The 19,675-nt window shown below is 35.1% G+C and overlaps 1 protein-coding gene across 1 annotated transcript in view; it reads left to right on the forward strand.

Annotated features, from left to right (window-relative positions):
• Positions 1–19,675, forward strand: part of LOC131073492 (structural maintenance of chromosomes protein 5) — a 133,747-nt gene that overhangs the window by 71,488 nt on the left and 42,584 nt on the right. Inside the window, exon 20 of the mRNA XM_058009925.2 lies at positions 18,984–19,056. Coding sequence (XP_057865908.2) covers positions 18,984–19,056 — 73 coding nt within the window. The remainder of the gene's footprint in view (positions 1–18,983; positions 19,057–19,675) is intronic.

A 19,675-nucleotide genomic window follows, 5' to 3' on the forward strand; every position in this document is an offset into this window, starting at 1 on the left:
TTGGCGACGGTGGTGGGATGTCCCTTGGCCATCCCTAAGTCCCCGAAATGTCCTTGGTATGGGGACGGGGGATTTTAGCCAAGGAACGCATCCTTGGGTAATGTAGGCGACAATCATTTCAGTGGTCATCATGGCAATTTTATTCCATTTTTAAGCACGAAACAATATTTTTCATATGTTCTACGGTTTTAAAGTATCAAAGGTTGCCAATTTCAACTAGCATTTGGTGTAAAAAGAAATATAAGAGAAATAATATTGAAGGCACCCCGATTGGTCTTAAAGATTTTAGGACTTGTCCAGGGGATCTACCATGGTTAGGTGAAAGAACTGTACTAGAACCATTGATTGGAGCCAAGTGTCAGCTTGTTATTTTTATTTAAGGCTATTTATGGCTTGTGTTATGTTTCACTATCACAATGCCCTAAGAGATAATCATATTCCAAGAAGTCTATTTTTAGAATGGTTAGTAACTTATTATTGATTTGCTATGCATAGATGATCTTCTTGAAGGTCTACTTTTTAGTTGACAACCTGATAGTTATCCTTAGCAGTAATCTATTTGAAGATTTTTTAATTTTGAGTTTGGAACTTGTGTAAAAAATTGTATATTAAGCTTGCTTTGTGTGCAAATAAACTCCTCACAACGTAGATTTATCAGTTATCTTTTTAATTATTTTTCATTTAAAGCCATTATAAATGCTTATTATTAATTGCCATTAGCACTTAGATGAGAGGGCCAAATAGTAATTTTATGTCTATGTGCTGTTGAGATTAATGTTCAAAGAGTTCTTGTGATATTCATGTTATTTGTCTTGTGATGCAGTTTTTATTGAAGGAAATTTTGTAGCTTTGTAAGCAACTAATTGTGTTCAATTCATAGTAATTCTTGTATGTGTTCGATTCAATCCAATCATGGTATTCTCCCAATTGTTAGTTTTTGTGTTTAGCCGAAAAGTGTGAAAGGTAATTAGCTGTTTTAGGTCTTTTTATACATTTGAGATAAAATATAAAATCTCTTGTCTAGTGCAATAGTGCTGAATCACCGGAACCATCACTAGTTCTAGGTACTCTATAAGTTTTAGTGTAAGGAAATATATCATTTCCTTAATTCATTTGTAAAGGGAGTTTCCCTTAACAATTTGAAGAAATGTTTTATCTTACACGTTTTAACATTTTGTGTTGCATTCAATGTGCAAATTAAAATGCTAACATGCAGTGGGTAGCAAGGAGCATTGCAATGACTCTTTCTTCCGGATTAATTAAATATTAGCAATAGAATTAATACAATGGTTAATAGTAGAGTTAACATAATTTACAATACATAATGTTATCCCAAATACATATAAATAGCAATGCATGCTATATATGAGATAATTTATATAAGAACTCTAAAGGAAATATCTAACATCGCAAATTGAATACAACAACCAGATAAATCAATAATATTATGAGCAGTTTCATATATTATATTCTCAATATATTTTATCTAGCTTATCAGCACTTGTTCGGGCTCGGGTTTGGGTTCAAGTGTTTGGTTTGCAAGTTGGGGCTAATTTTTTGTGAGGGTTGGGTTTGTCCATACAAAAACATATAAAAATTATATATATAATATTAATATAAAATAAATAAATATAATATATATTAATATTTGTAATTAATTTAGTATTGATTATAATTATAACTTATATTAGTATTGATATTGATATTAATATTGAAAGAGTTGATTGCTCAACCCCACAATTCTTAAAGATCACTTGCAATCAAACACTTGTCACAAAACAAGAGAGAGACAAATAGCTATGGAGGCCAAAAAACAATTGATCTAGAAAGCTAAATCATATTGATTATCTAATAACTGAATGGACATACAATGTACAATGAGGTGCTTATAAAGAAAGCATAAAGCTAAATTTAGAACTAAAGTGCAAGCACGAGGAGCTAAATAAAGCTCAACTCTAGGTAACTAGGTGCATAGCTAAAATAAGCACTCTTAAGCGAACTTAAGCAAAAAAGGCAAAAAAGCATAACTAGTTGTAAAAAGGCAACTAATAGCTAAATATGCTCTAACAGCCCCCCTTAAGTGAAACTTAGGGTCAGTATAAAAACTATGAATGCAAAAATGGGTCCCGACAACAAAGGGTTTGATTAGGTACCCATGTACAAATGAATGAAGTCTCTCTAAGCGAAGAAAAGGAGAAAAACCACATGGGAAAAAACCCCTCTCCAAAAGCGAGAGATGCAACGCATGAAAAAGAAACGTTAACTGCTAAAAAAATGAAGGCCTCAGATTGACCCCCCAAGGACAACGTCCTTCACCTAAAGCATCGATCGCAACGGAAGATAACATGGGGACGCCAAGGGTTTAGTGAAGATGTCTGCAACTTGCTCCTTTGTAGGTATGTAATCCAAGTTGAGAAGACCATCTTGAATCAACTGTCGAATGAAGTACATGTGGATCTCTATGTGCTTAGTCCGTTGATGCTCCAATGGGTTGCGTGAAATGTGAATGGTACTTTGATTGTCGCACTAAAGAATAGGGGGACCGTCACGAGGAAAACCAAACTCTGTCAACAATTGACGTAGCCATAAAACCTCCTCGCTAGCAAGAACCGCTGCTCGGTACTTAGCCTCAATAGATGATAATGCAATAGCAGATTGCTTCTTGCAAGACCATGCAATGGGACCGAAACCAAGACAAAAACAAAGCTAGAACTAGACTTCTGATCATTAACATGACCAATCCAATCTGAGTCAGTGAAGCCAACAATCCCATAGTCTCTTGATGTATAATGAATGCCAAAGTGTAATGTGCCTTGTATGTACCTCAAGATGCATTTTGTAGCCTTCTAGTGACTCTCATGTGGATCATGAGAGAACCAAGAGACTATACCAACCACAAAGGAAATATTAGGAGGTGTGTGTTAGGTACAAAAGACTGCCAACCAATTGCTTGTACAATGTAGCATCAAATGAAGGAGTAGAACAACTAGAAGGCAACACAACCCTTGACTGAAATGGTGTGGGGGCAGGCTTGCAATCAAGCATGCCAAATCTCTAAAGCATATCAAGAGCATACTTCTGTTGACAAATGGAAATACCATCCGAAGATTGAGTAACCTGAAGACCAAGGAAGAAATGCAGAAGACCAAGAGCTGTCATGTCGAATTGCTCCATTAATGCTCTCTGAATAGTTTGAATCATAGTTGAAGTACTCGCCAAAACCAAAAACTCACCAAGGTCTGAAAAGAAAACACGGGAAAAACTTGGCCAACACTCGGCAAAAACTTAGCAAAAAACTCGGGAACTTAAAAAATTGCTTAAATTTAATTAGAAATGCATTTTTTTGCAAAATTCAATGAGAAGACGCATCCCATGAGTCAATAAATAAGAACTCAAAAGAAACAAGCCGAGTCTAGATATATTTAAATGCAAAGTGGGTACAAAATCGCATCCTCATGAGGAATGTTGATGGCTGGAAGTGAAATGTTAAACAACTTTTGTAGAACTAAAAGTAAATAAATTAATACAATTACATCTTCCTCTTCCCAACTCTAGTAAAAACTAGGTGAGAGGTAGAACTAGAGGGTCTAGTCCTAGAAGTTTGCTGTGGGTGTGATTGTGCATCGTCTCTCGGTATGATTGGCTTAGGCTGTGGCTCGTCCTCCATCCTGGATGTAGCTTTGCCTCTAGCTACACCTGGCACTGGCAATGACTCCTCATCCTCCTCAATGTCATCCAGTGTGAAACCAAATCCACCCCCCTCCTCCTCCGTAGCCTGCCTCTCCAAATCATTGATGTCATCCTTTGTAAACAATGGAGGCTGCTCCTGCGATGTCTGATCACTGTAAGGATCTGTATCATTGAAATCAATTGGACCAGTTGGTGCTTCCTCTACTTTATGCGCAACCAAAGACTATATTGCACAAAGCCAAGGTCATTGAGTTATTTTTTGAGCTAACTTGCTCCTCTTCTTTGTGTGGATGGCCTCAAACAAGCTTCAATTGCGCTCACAATTGGATGAACTACAAATCTCACATAAGATTCTAAGGGCATTTTTTTTGAGATTTGGGGTATTTCCACCCCAACTTTGCCACCAAACATTTGCAAAATGAAATTAGGTTGAGGATAGCACCCCTCGCGGGGGTCTAAGGGTGAGAAAGAGAGGGGTAGAGAGATAGGTCTAGATCTTGGGGGAGAGAGGAGAGAGTGAGATGGAGAGTGGTAAAGAGTGGGAGAGAGGAGAGAGTAAGATGGAGAGTGGTAGAGAGGGGGATAGAGGAAGAGTGATAGGGAGATAGATAGGTCTTAAATTCGGGGCAGATAAAGTGAGTGAGATTTAGAGAGTGAGAGAATGTTGATAGGAGCCTACTGATTATTGAAATTTGATTGTCTGAAAATTTAAAAGATCTTCTTAAACCTAGAATTTGCATTATAACTTGTAGAGATCTAAAACCACTCTCAAACATCCTGCCATATATATACATGAAATATAACTTAATGAAGAGAATGATACTGACTTGAAAAAAAAAGATAATTTTTTGCCATGTTCAAGCCTCTTTTTTTAATGCAGCCAAGTTTTTTCTAGAAACTCGCTGAGTTTTTGTGAAAAACTCGCCAAAAACTCTCAACGAGTTTCTTCTGCGAGTCAATGGCATAAATACCTGCCGACTAGAAAAACTTGCGATTTTTTAGAAACTCACCGAGTTGTCGGCGAGTAGTCTCTAAATCATGGATGAAGATCGACTTGTAAGAATCAAATCATCCACATACAAGACTTAAATTAAAAGATCTCCTTCTTGATGCCGAGTGTAAATTGTGGGATCGGAATGGCAATGCGTGAAACCGATAGAAAGCAGGAATGTGTCCATCTTCTCATACGAAGCTCGAGGGGCTTGTTTGAGACCATAAAACGAACATCGAAGCTTGTAAACAAGTGAAGAGTCCTAAACAAAACCTTGTGGTTGCTCCATATAGATCTCCTCATGAAGATTACCATGCAAGAAGACTCTCTTCACATCCATCTGATAAACAAACTATCCCTGTGAAGCTGCAAGAGAAAGTACAAGGCGAATAGAATGCATCTTGGCAACAGGAGCAAAGTTCTTAGAATAATATATGCCCTCAACTTGTGAAAACCCCTTAGCAATAAGACGAGCCTTATACTTATTAATAGAACCATCTGCAACATACTTGGTACGATACACCCGCTTGCACCACACCAACTCCCTTCCCTTAGGAAGAGGTACAAGATCCCAAGTGTGGTTCTTCATTAGTGAAGAATACTCCTCTGCGATAGCCTGATCCCACTCTGGAATACTTGTCGCATTTGAAAAACTTCTGAGGATCTGCAGAAATGGCCTGACTCACAAGAGAGATCCCAAAATTCTGTGAATGATTGCGACAAGAAGTTGAAGGAGTACCTGCCCAAACTCTTGTTGCATCAACGGTACTACGAGCCCACTTAAGAAGTGGCAGGATAGGTGGTGGGGGCTGAAATGGAACATCTTCCTCACCCCCAGAAGGCAAATAATCCTCAAGAAGTGAAGGAGTAGGAAGTGACGAAGAAGTTGGTGATGGAGAGTCCATCAGAGGATAGCAATCATCAAACTGGACATCGTGTCGAAACAAGACCTCTCTAGAAACAGGAACAAACAATCTGTACGCCTTAGAATCCTCATAGTATCCAACAAAGATCAATGGTTGACTCTTCCTCTCCATGGCTTTCCTTTGTGCATTTGGAATAAATGCGCAAGCCACACTCCCAAAAACTCTAAATGAAGATACATCAGGCTTGACATGGGACAAAGCCTCCTCAGGAGTCATCTGTCGCAATGCGCTGTGAGGCATCCGATTCTGAATGTAATTAGCACAATTCATTGCCTCAGCCCAAAAAGATGCATCCACATCTCGAGACTGAATCATGCAATTAGCCATCTCCCGAAGTGTTTTGTTCTTCCTCTCGGCAACACCATTCTCATATATCAATATTCATATATATATTAATGTATTGATATATTAATATTCATATTGGTATCCGTATAACTTATATTAATGTATAGGTCCTTATCTTGAATACTTGGGGTCCATTGAATACCTTCTTCTTGCTCCCATGCACTCGACATTGGTATGGGGAGGGGTCGCCCTTTCGTGCATATTGGGCAACCAAGAACCATGACAAATTTTCTACCATTACCATGAGGCCGTAGAAATTCATCTTTAAAAAGTTGTTAAATTTAGAAAAAATGCTAAGATTTGATGTAGGTTCTTTTGATGTCATTCGCAACAAACCCATAGGAGAAATTGCAAACCTTGATAGCATCGTGTTCGCATCAGACCAGTATCAGAACTCGAGATGGATTGTGCCCAAACTGTCAGGGTTGGATGAATTGGTAAGGTTGTCTTTTATCATCAAGGGTTCCCAATACTTATCTAAATCTTGAGCACTTGGAGTGGTCTTTCTCACTATAAGAAGATTTTAATGGTCTTTGCCCTCTTAGCTATGGCACATCTAGGAGGAACCATTTCTTATTCAAAATCAACATAGATGCTTGCCAACCATTAACATAGCATGCTCTAGAGTAATTGCTCAACATGCATACAACATGCTCTAGAGTAATTACTCAACATGTATAACAACTGTGGCCAAGACAATCATGTGTACGTTGTACCCCGAGTTGGACACACATTGTGTGCCCCCTTCTCCAATCGCATAGGTTACCAAGTCACCTTCATCTTCTTCTTCTTGACTGATCTCCATGTATCCTTCCAAGTCTCACATGAATGCTTTATATAATCTTTTAAGGGGTGGTTTCCAAATCATCACACAGTTTCATAAAGGTTTCCTTTTAATTATTATTTAAATGAATAATTTTTCTTGGACTTTAATAAGAGTTTTTATAAATATTCTTTATTAGTCTCCCTTTTAACCAAAGGATCATACTGTCATTCATCTTTATCTCCCTTTTAATTTTGAAGGGTTATTTAATAAATTTATTTTCTCTTGGGGAAAAAGTTACATAACAAGCATGCTTAGTAGGGATCATACTAGAGTTGTTCATAACCTGCTCCAACTTGCCACTACATCATAAGAAACCAAATACGCAATCTAGCTATCCTAGCATTGTTTGTTTTAATGTTTGAAGTTATTTCAAATCTTTATATTTTGATGAGATACCAAATTATAGATACATGTCTCTAATCTATGGCCCCTCATATTTTGGTCTCTTGATGTATTTATCCCTATATAGTTAATAATCGTATTGTTTATTTTTTGCTAACCAACCAAAGACTAGTAATTTGGAGCTTATGTAAGCCATTAAAATTTATCCAAATATTTTCAAAAGAGAAGCCTACTTAAATCTCATGGCTTTCACGAGGGGGTAATTTTGTACTAGTTGAAATAGTAAAGTAGGACCTCATATCTTTGTTATGTTAATGCAATTTTTCCATTGAAGAGTGGTGGCCAATGTTTGTATGTTTGAGATTGTCGTTCTTCAACTTGTTAAACTTCAGAATGGTGATTAGGTTATTGAGTGGCACATCTTTTAACACTAGCTTGTTGGGTGGTATGATGAAAATAATAGAATCTACTCTATAGCTTTTGCTCAACTTTGCATATTGGGATAGTTTAAACTTTTGCCTTAGGTATACACATTCTACTTGGTGCTCGAAGTATTTCATGCTGGAGAACTTCATTTTCTTTTTGGTATCCCATTTGAGAAATATGAAGAGAGATGCATTATTGTAATAATGCAATAGCAACATTGTTTTTAAGTCTTTTGACTCATCACCTTAGTGTTAAGAAAGGTGTTTCGACTTCGCATCCTAATCTTGAATGCAATTTTTGGGATACAAATGTCATTTTGGGCCCTAAAATTTTTGAAATGGGCTTTAACCATCTAAAGTGGTTACAATGATGTAGAGTTCTCCTAGATCTTTAATTAAGAGAAAATGGGCTCAATTGAGTTTATGACCTTCGGAAGTCAGAATTCCCACATCAACAATGTAAGAGCATCTATCACACATAAGAGAGTTAAGAGGGAGTTACACGTTGACCTAGAATATTCAACAACTTATGACATGTCTTTATGATTGTCTAAAAGCATCTTTGAGGGATTTGAATAAGACAAATTGGAGTGCACTAGTTGGAAGGATAGGTATGAAATGTTATGATAGATTCTTATAAGAATTATCTTGGGATTTGTTTGTTGGAATATGAATAGGGGATTTGAGCATCACTTTTGGGTGGTATTAGCTGATGATTTTGTAATTCTCCTTTAGTGGTTTAATATATTGGTTTGTCTATGCTGGTTAACAGATTTGTCACTACAGTTTTTTATTTGAAAACTGGCTTTGAGATGACCAGTGAGTAGTAGCAAACAAACCAACAATTGGATAACTTGTTATCTAACAACTTTCTCTGCATTTAGAGGGCTAACTCCTCTGTAGGATAAAAATTTAAGGTTTTGGGTGTGCTCTTGACTAGAAAGTAGGAAAGGCAGAAACTAGGAAAAAGAAAATAAATATTCTAAGATGCTAGGGATAAAGTATATAACTTTCAAATTTTACAAAATGAAGGGAGATAATTCAAAGATTTATCTTCTAAATAATGATATGTAACATGCAACGAAGGTAAAATTCTCTAAATGATTATCTGTTTCACAGACCAAAGAAACCATCCAATTTAAATGCAGATTGTGTAAACCTCAAGAATAAAACAAGGTACATAATGCTATGGACAACGGATGCATAAAAATAGATTTTACATTAACATCAGAAGAAATAATAGCACAAGAAACTTATTGCCAGTGCACAAACAAGGAACAAACTTCTTTATTCATATCCAGAAATTCAAGCACAAAGACTTTTCAATGTCCATACAAAAATATATCCAACCATTCAACTAAATTTTTCTCAAATTAAGAAAATATCTTCTTGTTTACAATCGGCATCATATATATAGTTTTTCAGTTGTAACTGATTCTTTTGAGTAACAATAAATAAGAAGGTTATAATTTCTTAAAACATTTATAGAAATATAAGCACATTTATAACCTTTGAGAGTCTTTACAAAATAAACTAGCTATCCATTGTTATTGACACGATATCTTGTTCTATATTCTATGGCTTCATAGCTGTAGCAACATGCTTGTGCTCTGGTATGATGACATTATTTGTTCGAAATTTCTACAAAATCTTGCTATTTTAAATATTTTCCAATTTCTTTTAAAGCGTTAAAAGATGAGAAGCATAGTGAGCAAGGGTAACATCAACATTACTAAGTTTCCTTATTGACCCCACATTAAACATCTATTTATCAAAGATTTCTTTTTCAATCATCATTTTGAAATTCTCGTTGACAGTATCAACCTCAATAACCTGAGAATTGTCATTTGCTTGAATATTTGTATTAATAGACAAATATTCTTTTGTATTTCCACCTTAAGCAGATCACAGTCCTTCAGAAGTTTAGTCTGATCCAAAACATCTTGTTTAGTGACCAGCATCTTACATTCTATGTTTTTCAACCATAGGCGACATAGGTTCTCATTGGCACACAAAAATTCTTGTTCAGCAACAAGTTGTTTCAACCATTTCTCTGAGCTTTTTATAAACTTTAAAGTTTAATCCATGTAGATTCTTCCTTTATCGCTGTGTTATCTCTTCTTTGACCTCTTTTCTCTTAATATCAATTTCATCATATATCTTTTTGGCTTCCTCAATGAATTTAACCCCATTTGTTATTATCTGTTTGACCCATTTTTCAGTTACTTTACCATAAGACTGATATTTGCATATCTTTTCAATAATATCATCATTGCTCTGAATTGGGCTTGAAAGAAGTATGTATTGCGTGCAATGGTTGGGCTGAAGTTTCTATCACAGTTTTAAGATAAGAAGTCAAGACTCTTACCTATTGCTTAAGTTGACCCTTGCTGCATTTATCTTTCTCAGTTCTTTCTACCAATTTAGCCTCCAAAACTTAGAAATTGTGAATATCCACCCTCAGGTGGAGGACTGAGATCAACCTTGGTGATGTTGAAATCTGTTTCAGCAACTCAATCACCATCCTTCTCCACTGTTGCTTGAGCTACTTCTACATTCATATTCCCAGAGGTAGAATCTCTCTTTAACCTGGATGTCATTTTAGCTTTCTTTGGTTGAGGAGACTTCTAAACTACCAATTTAGCCTCCAAAACTTAGAAATTGTGAATATCCACCCTCAGGTGGAGGACTGAGATCAACCTTGGTGATGTTGAAATCTGCTTCAGCAACTCAATCACCATCCTTCTCCACTGTTGCTTGAGCTACTTCTACATTCATATTCCCAGAGGTAGAATCTCTCTTTAACCTGGATGTCATTTTAGCTTTCTTTGGTTGAGGAGACTTCTAAAACAAACTTACAACAACATCAAACTGAGGAACAACTGACTGAGTTAATTTCCTTTTCCTTGACAAAGTTTGTTGTAGTGAAGGAGAGGAAGAACTAGGTGTAATGTTTGTAACATGTGGGAAAGAGTGAATGGAGGCAAAACATTATCAGAAGATGTGTCATTAGGTGAGGAAGGAAGAGAAGGATTTGGTGGAATGTGAGTTGTTTGGAGGGAATATGAAGTCGAAGAAACTGATGATGAATGAGGTGAAGAAGTGCTCTCCTTAGAAGGAGATAAGGGAATATCTATGGACTGTTCTTCATCATCTTCTTCCTGAATAGTATTTAGTTTCTACCTCTTCACTTCCAATATTTTTTGCTTTCCCTTCTGGTCTGCCCTTGCATACTTTTTTTTGACTCCATTGCTTTGAAGGATCTTCATCATCACATGCTCTTCATTAACATTTTGAGAAGTAGTCGAAGATGAAGAGTGAGAAGATCTTTCTTGTCTTAGCTCTTCTCTTTTGGGTAGTCTTTCTCAATGGAAGATTTTGTAGATGATCCTTTTGTTGCCTTCTTCCTCACCCATTTCTTTGATCTTCTTGAAACTAATGTTCTCTCACGAAAGACTATTTCTTTTTTAGCCTAATTAATTGGTGGAAATGGTTGTGTTTGAATACTTTCAAAATAAACAAGATCAACCAAATCACATCCATCACTTTCAACTCCTTGGATGTCACAATTCAACCTGAAGTCTATGATTTGTAGTAGTGTTAATCTCATCCAATCTCTTTTTTTTTGACTTAATAATCATTTTCAGAATCCACCCAATGGTCTTCTATTTTAGGAAAGTGATAGTATCTATGTCTAAGGTGCAAGTTGTCTTTGACATGATCTTTACTATCGAAAGGAAATCTTATGGTATCAAAATACATAGAAAACTTCACCAAAGATCTTTCGATGTTTATTGCTTAATAGATGATCTACATTTGTAATGTGCAAGTCCATTAGTGAAGGAAATTCCTACCTTCTTCCTTTCTTTGCATCATTTATGCACTTCACCAATTCGCCTACACACTTCAATAAGGACCAATTTATCACATACATATCTTGGCAATTTAAAAGGATAGCCATCAAACCCTCCAATTATGATGTAAGCAAATCCTTGAAATTGAATGAAATAGCTTCCATAAGTATTGATCAGTTGTGTAGTTTTTGGGGACAATCTTACTCCCATATCGCCTTGGAGTTCTTTAATAGCAAACATTGTGAATGCATCATTCATCCATTTGAGCTTTTGAAGCTATGTTCTGATTGAAGTTGTGAGTAAAGATTATAAATTGGAGTTATATTATCGAAAACTCCTCTAGTGACCAGCTTTGGCCAAGCTTTAGTACTAGCAACATAAAAGGGATATAAAGACGTAAAATTATCTATTTTAATTGAAGTTGCTTGAGCTAGTTGTAAAGTTTTCTGTAATGATGCTACAATCAATAAATTGGTCTCCGACAACAATTATAATGATGAATAAATACATTGACTCTTTAAAGTTTTATGCATTTTTATCCCCTCCAATCTATGTAGTAGCACAATAATATCAGAAATATGCTTAGTAAGATGAGATCTGTGAAGATTCTTTGGCAGCTGCGATTTTCGTTTCTTCAGGACCAATAACGAATGTGTAAAAACCCCCGTGTGATACAGTTCTAATATCTCTGAGTTTCTTGATTTAGTGTATTGACATTTCATCAAACAATTTGTTTGAGTGTTGTCTTATTTGTTTTCTGAGTATGCTTGCTGTTAGAACACCAGATTACAGTTCCAAACTTGTACAACTTTCATATGAATTCATAAGGGAGATTGATAGGATAATTTATCAAACACTTGTATTACAATAAAACACCCAAATGAATATATTGACAACTCAAATTTCATGATATTATATCGGTATCTTTAAGTCTGAATAACTGCTGTTGTACAATCAGACGTCTTGGACTGAAATAACTTCATAGTGAGTATGCTTTATCATACCCACATCTAATTCAAATGTTTGTTGTTCATGATCTAACAAATAAATTATAGACAAGGACTTGTTACATACCATTCGGCACACAATCACTTCCAGCTATAACTCCAAATATAATTCCTAATGTCAAGAGGTGCTCCAATAGCCTTCCCACCCAGCAAGAATACAACAACCAGATTTAATAATAATAGCTCCCACTGTAGAGAAGTCGTCACTTGTCTACAATTCGCCTATGCTATAGTCACACCAATTGATAAAGGTCTGCATATATATGATGTTCTAACACTTTCTTTTTGTTAGCATGTCCAGCCAAAACATGGATACTTCATGCAAATACTCTGATAATATCTTGTTTGCTTGATCACCCACTACGAACTCAAAAAGTGGAATCAAACCCTCACAAAGTACCTTCGTTTTGAGTCTTCTCCTGAAGCTAGCAGTAGATGAGTCAACAAACAATGTATCGTCGATAGTTATGATACATGCTATCGCAAGGGCCAAGACTTCTTTTCTATTAAACGATTGTTGTTTTCCATGTCTATGTTGTCTTTAGCCACAATGGTAATGCCTCCAATTCGTTCCTGTGTCTCCGCCTCCAGGAACCGATCTGTCATGAGACCATGCTCCGTTCTGTAGGTATGAATAGTGTCTCTTCTGGAAAGGCACGTTCAGTTGGTTATCACATAGTGCCAATGATTTTGCAGGCACTAAGAGAAGTGGGTGTAGTCTGAATATTTGCCAGCGATCAAACTCAGAATCTGGAGCATATGTCTTTGCACCATAAACCCACAACAACACATAGCTATGATGCAGTCAGAGAATAACTTTGATCACCACTATTACTCATGACATGAATGGCAGTGGTCACAGAAATATGACCTTTTCTCATATTCTGACTTGGTCTGGAAACTCACGCAAAATATTCCATAAGATAGCAATCACTTTATCGCCCAAACCACACAAGGAGATAGATCCTAAAAGTCTTTCTAATTGTTCAGCACAGTCAATACCGACACAAATAATGATTGTGTCCAATAAAATAAACAATCTAGCTATTGTTTACATGGTTCTTTCTTTTCCATATGCCAGAAATCACTATAACTGCTCTCTTCCCATTAATGCTTCATGAATCAATTTCATTAGAATGAACATAATATTTTTTTTAGAGACAAATAAACTTACTCATATTAATCCACAATCTGACTCAGGAATACCTTGTCTCTGATATATTTCGTTTTTTTTATTCCCTTTTGAAATTCGTCTTCAAAGAAGACTCCACGAATTTCGCCGTGGAAGCCCAAGTGCGAACCCTGAAAATGAATCTGCCTCTAGATGGTGTTTGGTTTCCATTCAACCGACCAAAAAATCAAGGGTTTTAGTCCTCAAGCTCTGTGAAAGCCAATACTCTTCAGAAATGCTCTCAAATAAAAATAATTTCCGAATGCTCTTTCTTCCTTCTACCATTCTTTTTATAATCATTTATTGGCAACCATTTCTAATATAAATATTAAACTAATAAAGTGACTTCAATAATATTTTAATTTTGGACTATATTAAATAAATAATTAAATATTAATTGCCTTAAATAACTTAAAGACAAATTAATAATTTAATTAATTATTTATTTATTTTCACTTAGTTGCAAAAAAGGGACATTATAGAATGTCCAACTATGGTGTTATGATATGAACTTTTCTTCCCTGTAAAATTTTTGTATGCCACTATAGTGTTGATGTTGGTGAAACTCTTAGTGAGTTGCAATTTGAAAGTCACTCCTATAGATTCACCATCTGATCTGGCTATTAATCTGTCATTTATTGTTCTCGTTTTGCTAGTCTAAGGATTACAATGTTTCATGCATTCTAACACTAGGTCAGTTACTGAGGAGAAGAACAAATTTTCATGCAACAATTTTTTTTTGTTCTTCTACAACAAAACTTTCCTTCTTTTTAAGGAAGACTGCATAGGGTGAAAACAAATAGAATTTGAGTACCTTTGAACTAAAAAATCTCTAACTCCATATCCCTTTTGAAAACTACCTAATGCATTGAATCCTTTGTCATGGCGCCTCTTTGCAGGGTGTTGTTTGATTTTAAGATTTTGTTTTGCCAAATAAATCCCCCCTTTTAATATAATAGCTCGTTCGCTATCATTTAGTGATTCACAATTGGTTGCATTAATGGCATTTTCAAAGGTGTGCTTTATTGGTACTTGTAATTAATGCTTAAACTATAAGGCTTCTCTTTTGACTCGGCTCAAGTGTGTCTTTGGAAATTTCCCTTCCTTTTGTCGCTTGTTGAATGTTAAATGAGTTTTGGAAACCTTGTCAGTTTTCACTTATGATTCTAGAAACATGTTCATCCATTGACACACAAGTTGTCCTTTTCAAATGGTTTGAGACTAGCTATTGGCCTCCAAAAGTGTTTTGAAATTGCTTGAAATTGCCAAGAACATAGGCAAGAAGTCTTTATTTTGCTTTCTTCAATGGTTATGAAAATTTATTCGTATTGTATGTTTAAATGACATGCAAGCTTGAAATTTCATGGTTTCTGCTCATGAGTGCTTACAAGTTTTATGAGTATTGGTGACTTTTGCAACTATTATCTAGACCATGCTTCTTTATTCCTTTATCTTTATGGAATTCTGCTTGTAAGTTTGCATCTTAGTAAAACCCAATCTTTTACTTTGTATTCCTACTAATTGTATTATAGGCACTATTGGGACTCTGTCCTATATTGGCCCAATTGTAGGTTCTCCTTTACTACTTTAATATCTATTGAGTTTCCTCAATAAAATCTTTAATCACAAGAATTCAAATGTCTTTAATAGTCAAAACGATCAGCAAGGGAAGGTCCCAAATAATAAGGGTCTTAAATGATGACATTCCAATGGATGCTTGGTATGTTGATTGTATCGATTCCCTACCAAATGCTGTTGAACATTTTGTCATTGATGTCAAAGGATGACGATCAAGGTCGTATAAATTTTGGAGGATGACTCAAAGTAATAGGGAACTATGCTTGGATTTCTGAAAAAGAATTGGAATGAGATGCTCACAAAGCTGCTGATTATTCATTAGATCTTCATCAATTACTTGGTTGTCTGGTTGAGCTACTTGGTTGTGTGTTTAAGCTACTTGGTTGTTTGGTTGAGTTACTTGGCTGTGTGTTTGAGCTACTTGGTTGTCTGCTTGAGCTGGCTGCTTTTCTACTTCATTTGCTTGCGTGTCTATTTTTGTGCCAAGTCAGATTGGTACATCACTAGTGGAATTTTCGAATGTGCGATGGTCTGAATTTAATAAACCTTCCACGTTGTTGAATGTCTTCAGTTTTTGGTGGGTTATTTATTTTTGGGATGGCTTCAGATGATTTTTATTGCTTTGGCGATATTGGAGAATTGTTTTGTTGAATAAACATGTGTTCATTAATGTCTTTTAGTAGTCATAAACTATAGAGGACGCACGATGTTTAATGTAGCCATGCGATATTAATAAAAAATGTATATGATCTGGTGGAGTGAATAAAATTGATGCATGAATGGGAATACATAGTCGAATCGGGTAATAGTGGTAGGGAGTTGATTGCTATTTATTAGAAAAGTCAAGCGATTTTAACAAGTGCTTGAGTGTCGAGTACTATCTTTATAGCGCAACACATCTGCGTGAAGTGTAATAAAAACTGGTTGTGCACAACATGTAATGGAGCAAGATGCAATACAAAAATAGTGTGTATGTTGCAGATAACCAAGCAGAGGAAGGTTGAGTATTATTGAATTTGATTTTTATGTGAAGAAAAGCGATTTTAAATATATTATCGAGTGCTCTACAGTCGAGTTATATTAAAAATGGAGTGAAGCGTTTTTTAATGATATCGGGCTGCATATGGTGGAGGTGACAGTAAGGGTGTTGAATACTATTCAGGAGTGCTGACTGCTATTTATTAAAAAGCCAAGCGTTTTTAACCAATGCGGGTTGAGTGCTATTATAGTGGAATGCAATGTAATTGCATTAAATCTTTTTTTACAGAAAAAGGGCTGTGTGTAATATATAATTGAGCTAAGTTCATTATAGAAAGATTAGTTTGTGTAGCATACAACCATGTGAAGGGTAATACAGAAAAGTGTGTGTGCAAAGTGTAATACAAAACAAGGTGCATAGCATATGATTGTGCTAAGTGCAATACAAAGGAGGGTTGAGCATAGTTTCTAAGTAGTCGAGCATAATCTTCAGGATGTGGAGCTTACGTTGGAGAGATACATAATGGAGCTGAATACATAATTATGATAGCTGTTTTGAATGTATAATGTGAAGTTCTTTTTAAAAGTTTCAGTATTTTTGAGTATGGAAAAGACTGGAGTAGGTGCTTCAACTGATTGAAGTTGGTGCTTCAAGGAGAGTATGTGCTCTTAGTGAGTTGGTGCTCACTTGTGTAATCTAGGTTGGTACTCATTTTGTTAATGAAAGGTACTGATCTGCTGTGGTTTTTTACCCGAAAGAGTTTTAAATGTGAAAATTGGTATTCTCCTTGTTGATGTTTGCTCTATCTTTCTTTTATGTAGTTTCAAGTGTTTAAAAGTTTTAAAATATTGATTCACCAACCCCCCACCCCTCTCAGTATTTTTTGTGTGCTTTTCAAATGCAGCCATTTTAGGCACTAAAGCTTGGGGATCTGCAATACAATTTCTCAAATACTCATGTATACATTTGTTTTTGCTAATGTTTGTACATTTGTTCAATTAGAAATTTTTTGACATAGGGTCAAGGTGGTGTCAACATGTTTTTTTAAAAGTAGTTGATAAATTTTGGATTTGGATAATTCACAATATTTTAGTGAGTTGTGAGGCCTTGGTAAAGAAATTCATGGCCATAAAATTAGCATACTTAGTCACCATCATGTACACAACATTTTCCTTTTACATGTAATGACATTGAAATTAATTGATGTGATTATTTTCTGATTCAGACATGGTTGAAGTAGACTAAGCTTCAAATAGTTTATATGTGGTTTGTTTGGCAAATCTCATGAGAAAACATAATCTATATGTTCACTTTTCCCACTATTTTATTCGGCACTTTGACATTGGCACTATTTCATTTTCAAGTTTCTAAAAATGCTTAAGAACAATTTTTTTCTTGTACTTTTTCTGTTGGGAAGTCCATGGGTCTTCCTAGGTTTGTTTGGAGTTCACCTATGGTGTATCTCGGGCACCCTAGGTTCCCTATGGGCTTTGGGCTAACCTCAAGTTGTCTTGGTCTTTAGCCAAACCTTGAACTGAACACATACGAGTAGACAGGGGCAGGCTTAGTAGAAGCTGGTATTGTAGATGTTTCATATCCTTGTGTAGAAAGGAAATTTCTATGATTGGAACCCTTTTTCTGTTGTAGGGAAAGTAGTTTTTGTAATGAAAACATTTTGGCAAAGTCCTTAATTTACGATTTAAGAATTCTCAATACCATAGATGTTCTGATTTTAAAAATCATAAGCAGCTAAAAATTGCCTTTTGGGTGGTCTTTGTGTCATGTGTAGGAAGAAGGGCTTCATTTAGTATGTTTTTTGGTAGCTTAAATTTTGAAATATAGGTTTTGGCTTATATTTTAAGTTTAACCCTTCGCTGCATCATTTGGTAGTTACACATTTGTTTTGAAAATTCCAACATATATGAGAAGAACAATATGAACCTTTTGGATGTTTCACAAGTGTTTTACATTTTTGTTCATTTGGTGGGTAATATGAGAGGCAATTCTCAAGTGTACCAAACATGAACTTTACAAGTTAGACAACTTAATGATTCAGCTATGTTATAAATTTATATTATCAGTTAACTTGGGAGGCTCGGATAAAATATTTTTAATCTGGAGAAACCCTTGTGATAGATAGTCTCTCAAGATTGGAAAAAATAAAAAAATCAGACATGGGCAAGTGTGGGGAAGCAAGACTTCTTAAATAATTGAATGTTGCTTATAAAGATATAATCAATACTAATATCTCTTATTTGACCATCTTGAGTTGGAAAGTGCTTTGATTTGGAGAGTATATTATCATTTAATAAATAATTTCTTTCACTTATTTTAGCTGTTATGTAAAGGTCACGTTAACAACTAAAACAATTATGTGATTAATTGCTCAAATTTCTTGGGCTAGCCAATCCTAAAATTATAGAAATGAAATGTTTGTTATTCCAGATTTTTTTGTTTAGTTGAGTGAATAAGATTGTGGTTATTTAGACTTAGAGTCTATTGGTAATATAAATTTTTGATGTGTATTTTGAATTCCGATATGCCTAACCTGTGAAAGTTATAACCAAGTATTAAATTTATTATAGATGTAAAACATGATTGTTGTTATTTGGAAATTCAATGGTTAGTATATCTCAACAATAACTTTGCCTCCTGCGAATATTAATGTAATATGAATATGATAGGCTGCCAGTAGAATGCTTATGTTTGTTGCTCATGACTAACAAAAACACAAGATTGTATGGCATAACGTAATTTTTTTCAGAATTTCTTTTTGGTGAGTGGAACAGTGAAAAGGTTTAGAGTATTTCTATCTTTGTTCTCTTTGATAGCATAATGCATTTTATTAGGTAAGGGATATGGAAAGGGAGCTTAGAGAACCGGAAAAGAATGGCATCCAAGCTCAACAAGAACTTGATTTGTGTAAGTGTTTTTATTTGTTTTGTCCTGCCTTGTTGGTTTTTTTTGTCAATTTGTGAAATTTTGCTGACATTATACACTATTAAGTTTTTTTAAAATCTTGTGCAATTACCCTTTTTTAATGTTTATAGGGTAGATCAAATCTCACCTGAAGTGAAACAAAATAATAGATGTGCTTTAAACTTTTATGTCATGCCTAGAATGGACATTAGTTATATGTGATTTCCTCTATGTTGTTTATTGCAAATGAATTCTTTTGAACCTTGACATGTGGTCTAAAGGTCCATTAGTGTTGTAAGGTCTCCTTATATTGAGTCTATTGGCATTGAATGCCACAATCAAGGTATATTTCGTTAGTGTTTCCTTGAGAGGGATGAGTTTTGGGGGCAATGAAATTTTCTCTAGATGCTTGGGATGATTGTGTCATGACTATGTAAATGATATAGGAAATTAATATTTGAAAAATAAATTGCAAAAAATAATTAAAGAAATTGCAATTTATTATTTATATAAATAGTTTAAGTACAAAATCCTTAAATATATAATTTTTTGATAATTAGACAAACATTTGATCCAAGATACAATCAAGTTGCTCCCTTTGTACAAACCATTTTGTTGCTCC

Source organism: Cryptomeria japonica, chromosome 1 (assembly GCF_030272615.1).
Source record: "Cryptomeria japonica chromosome 1, Sugi_1.0, whole genome shotgun sequence".
Lineage (NCBI taxonomy): Eukaryota > Viridiplantae > Streptophyta > Pinopsida > Cupressales > Cupressaceae > Cryptomeria > Cryptomeria japonica.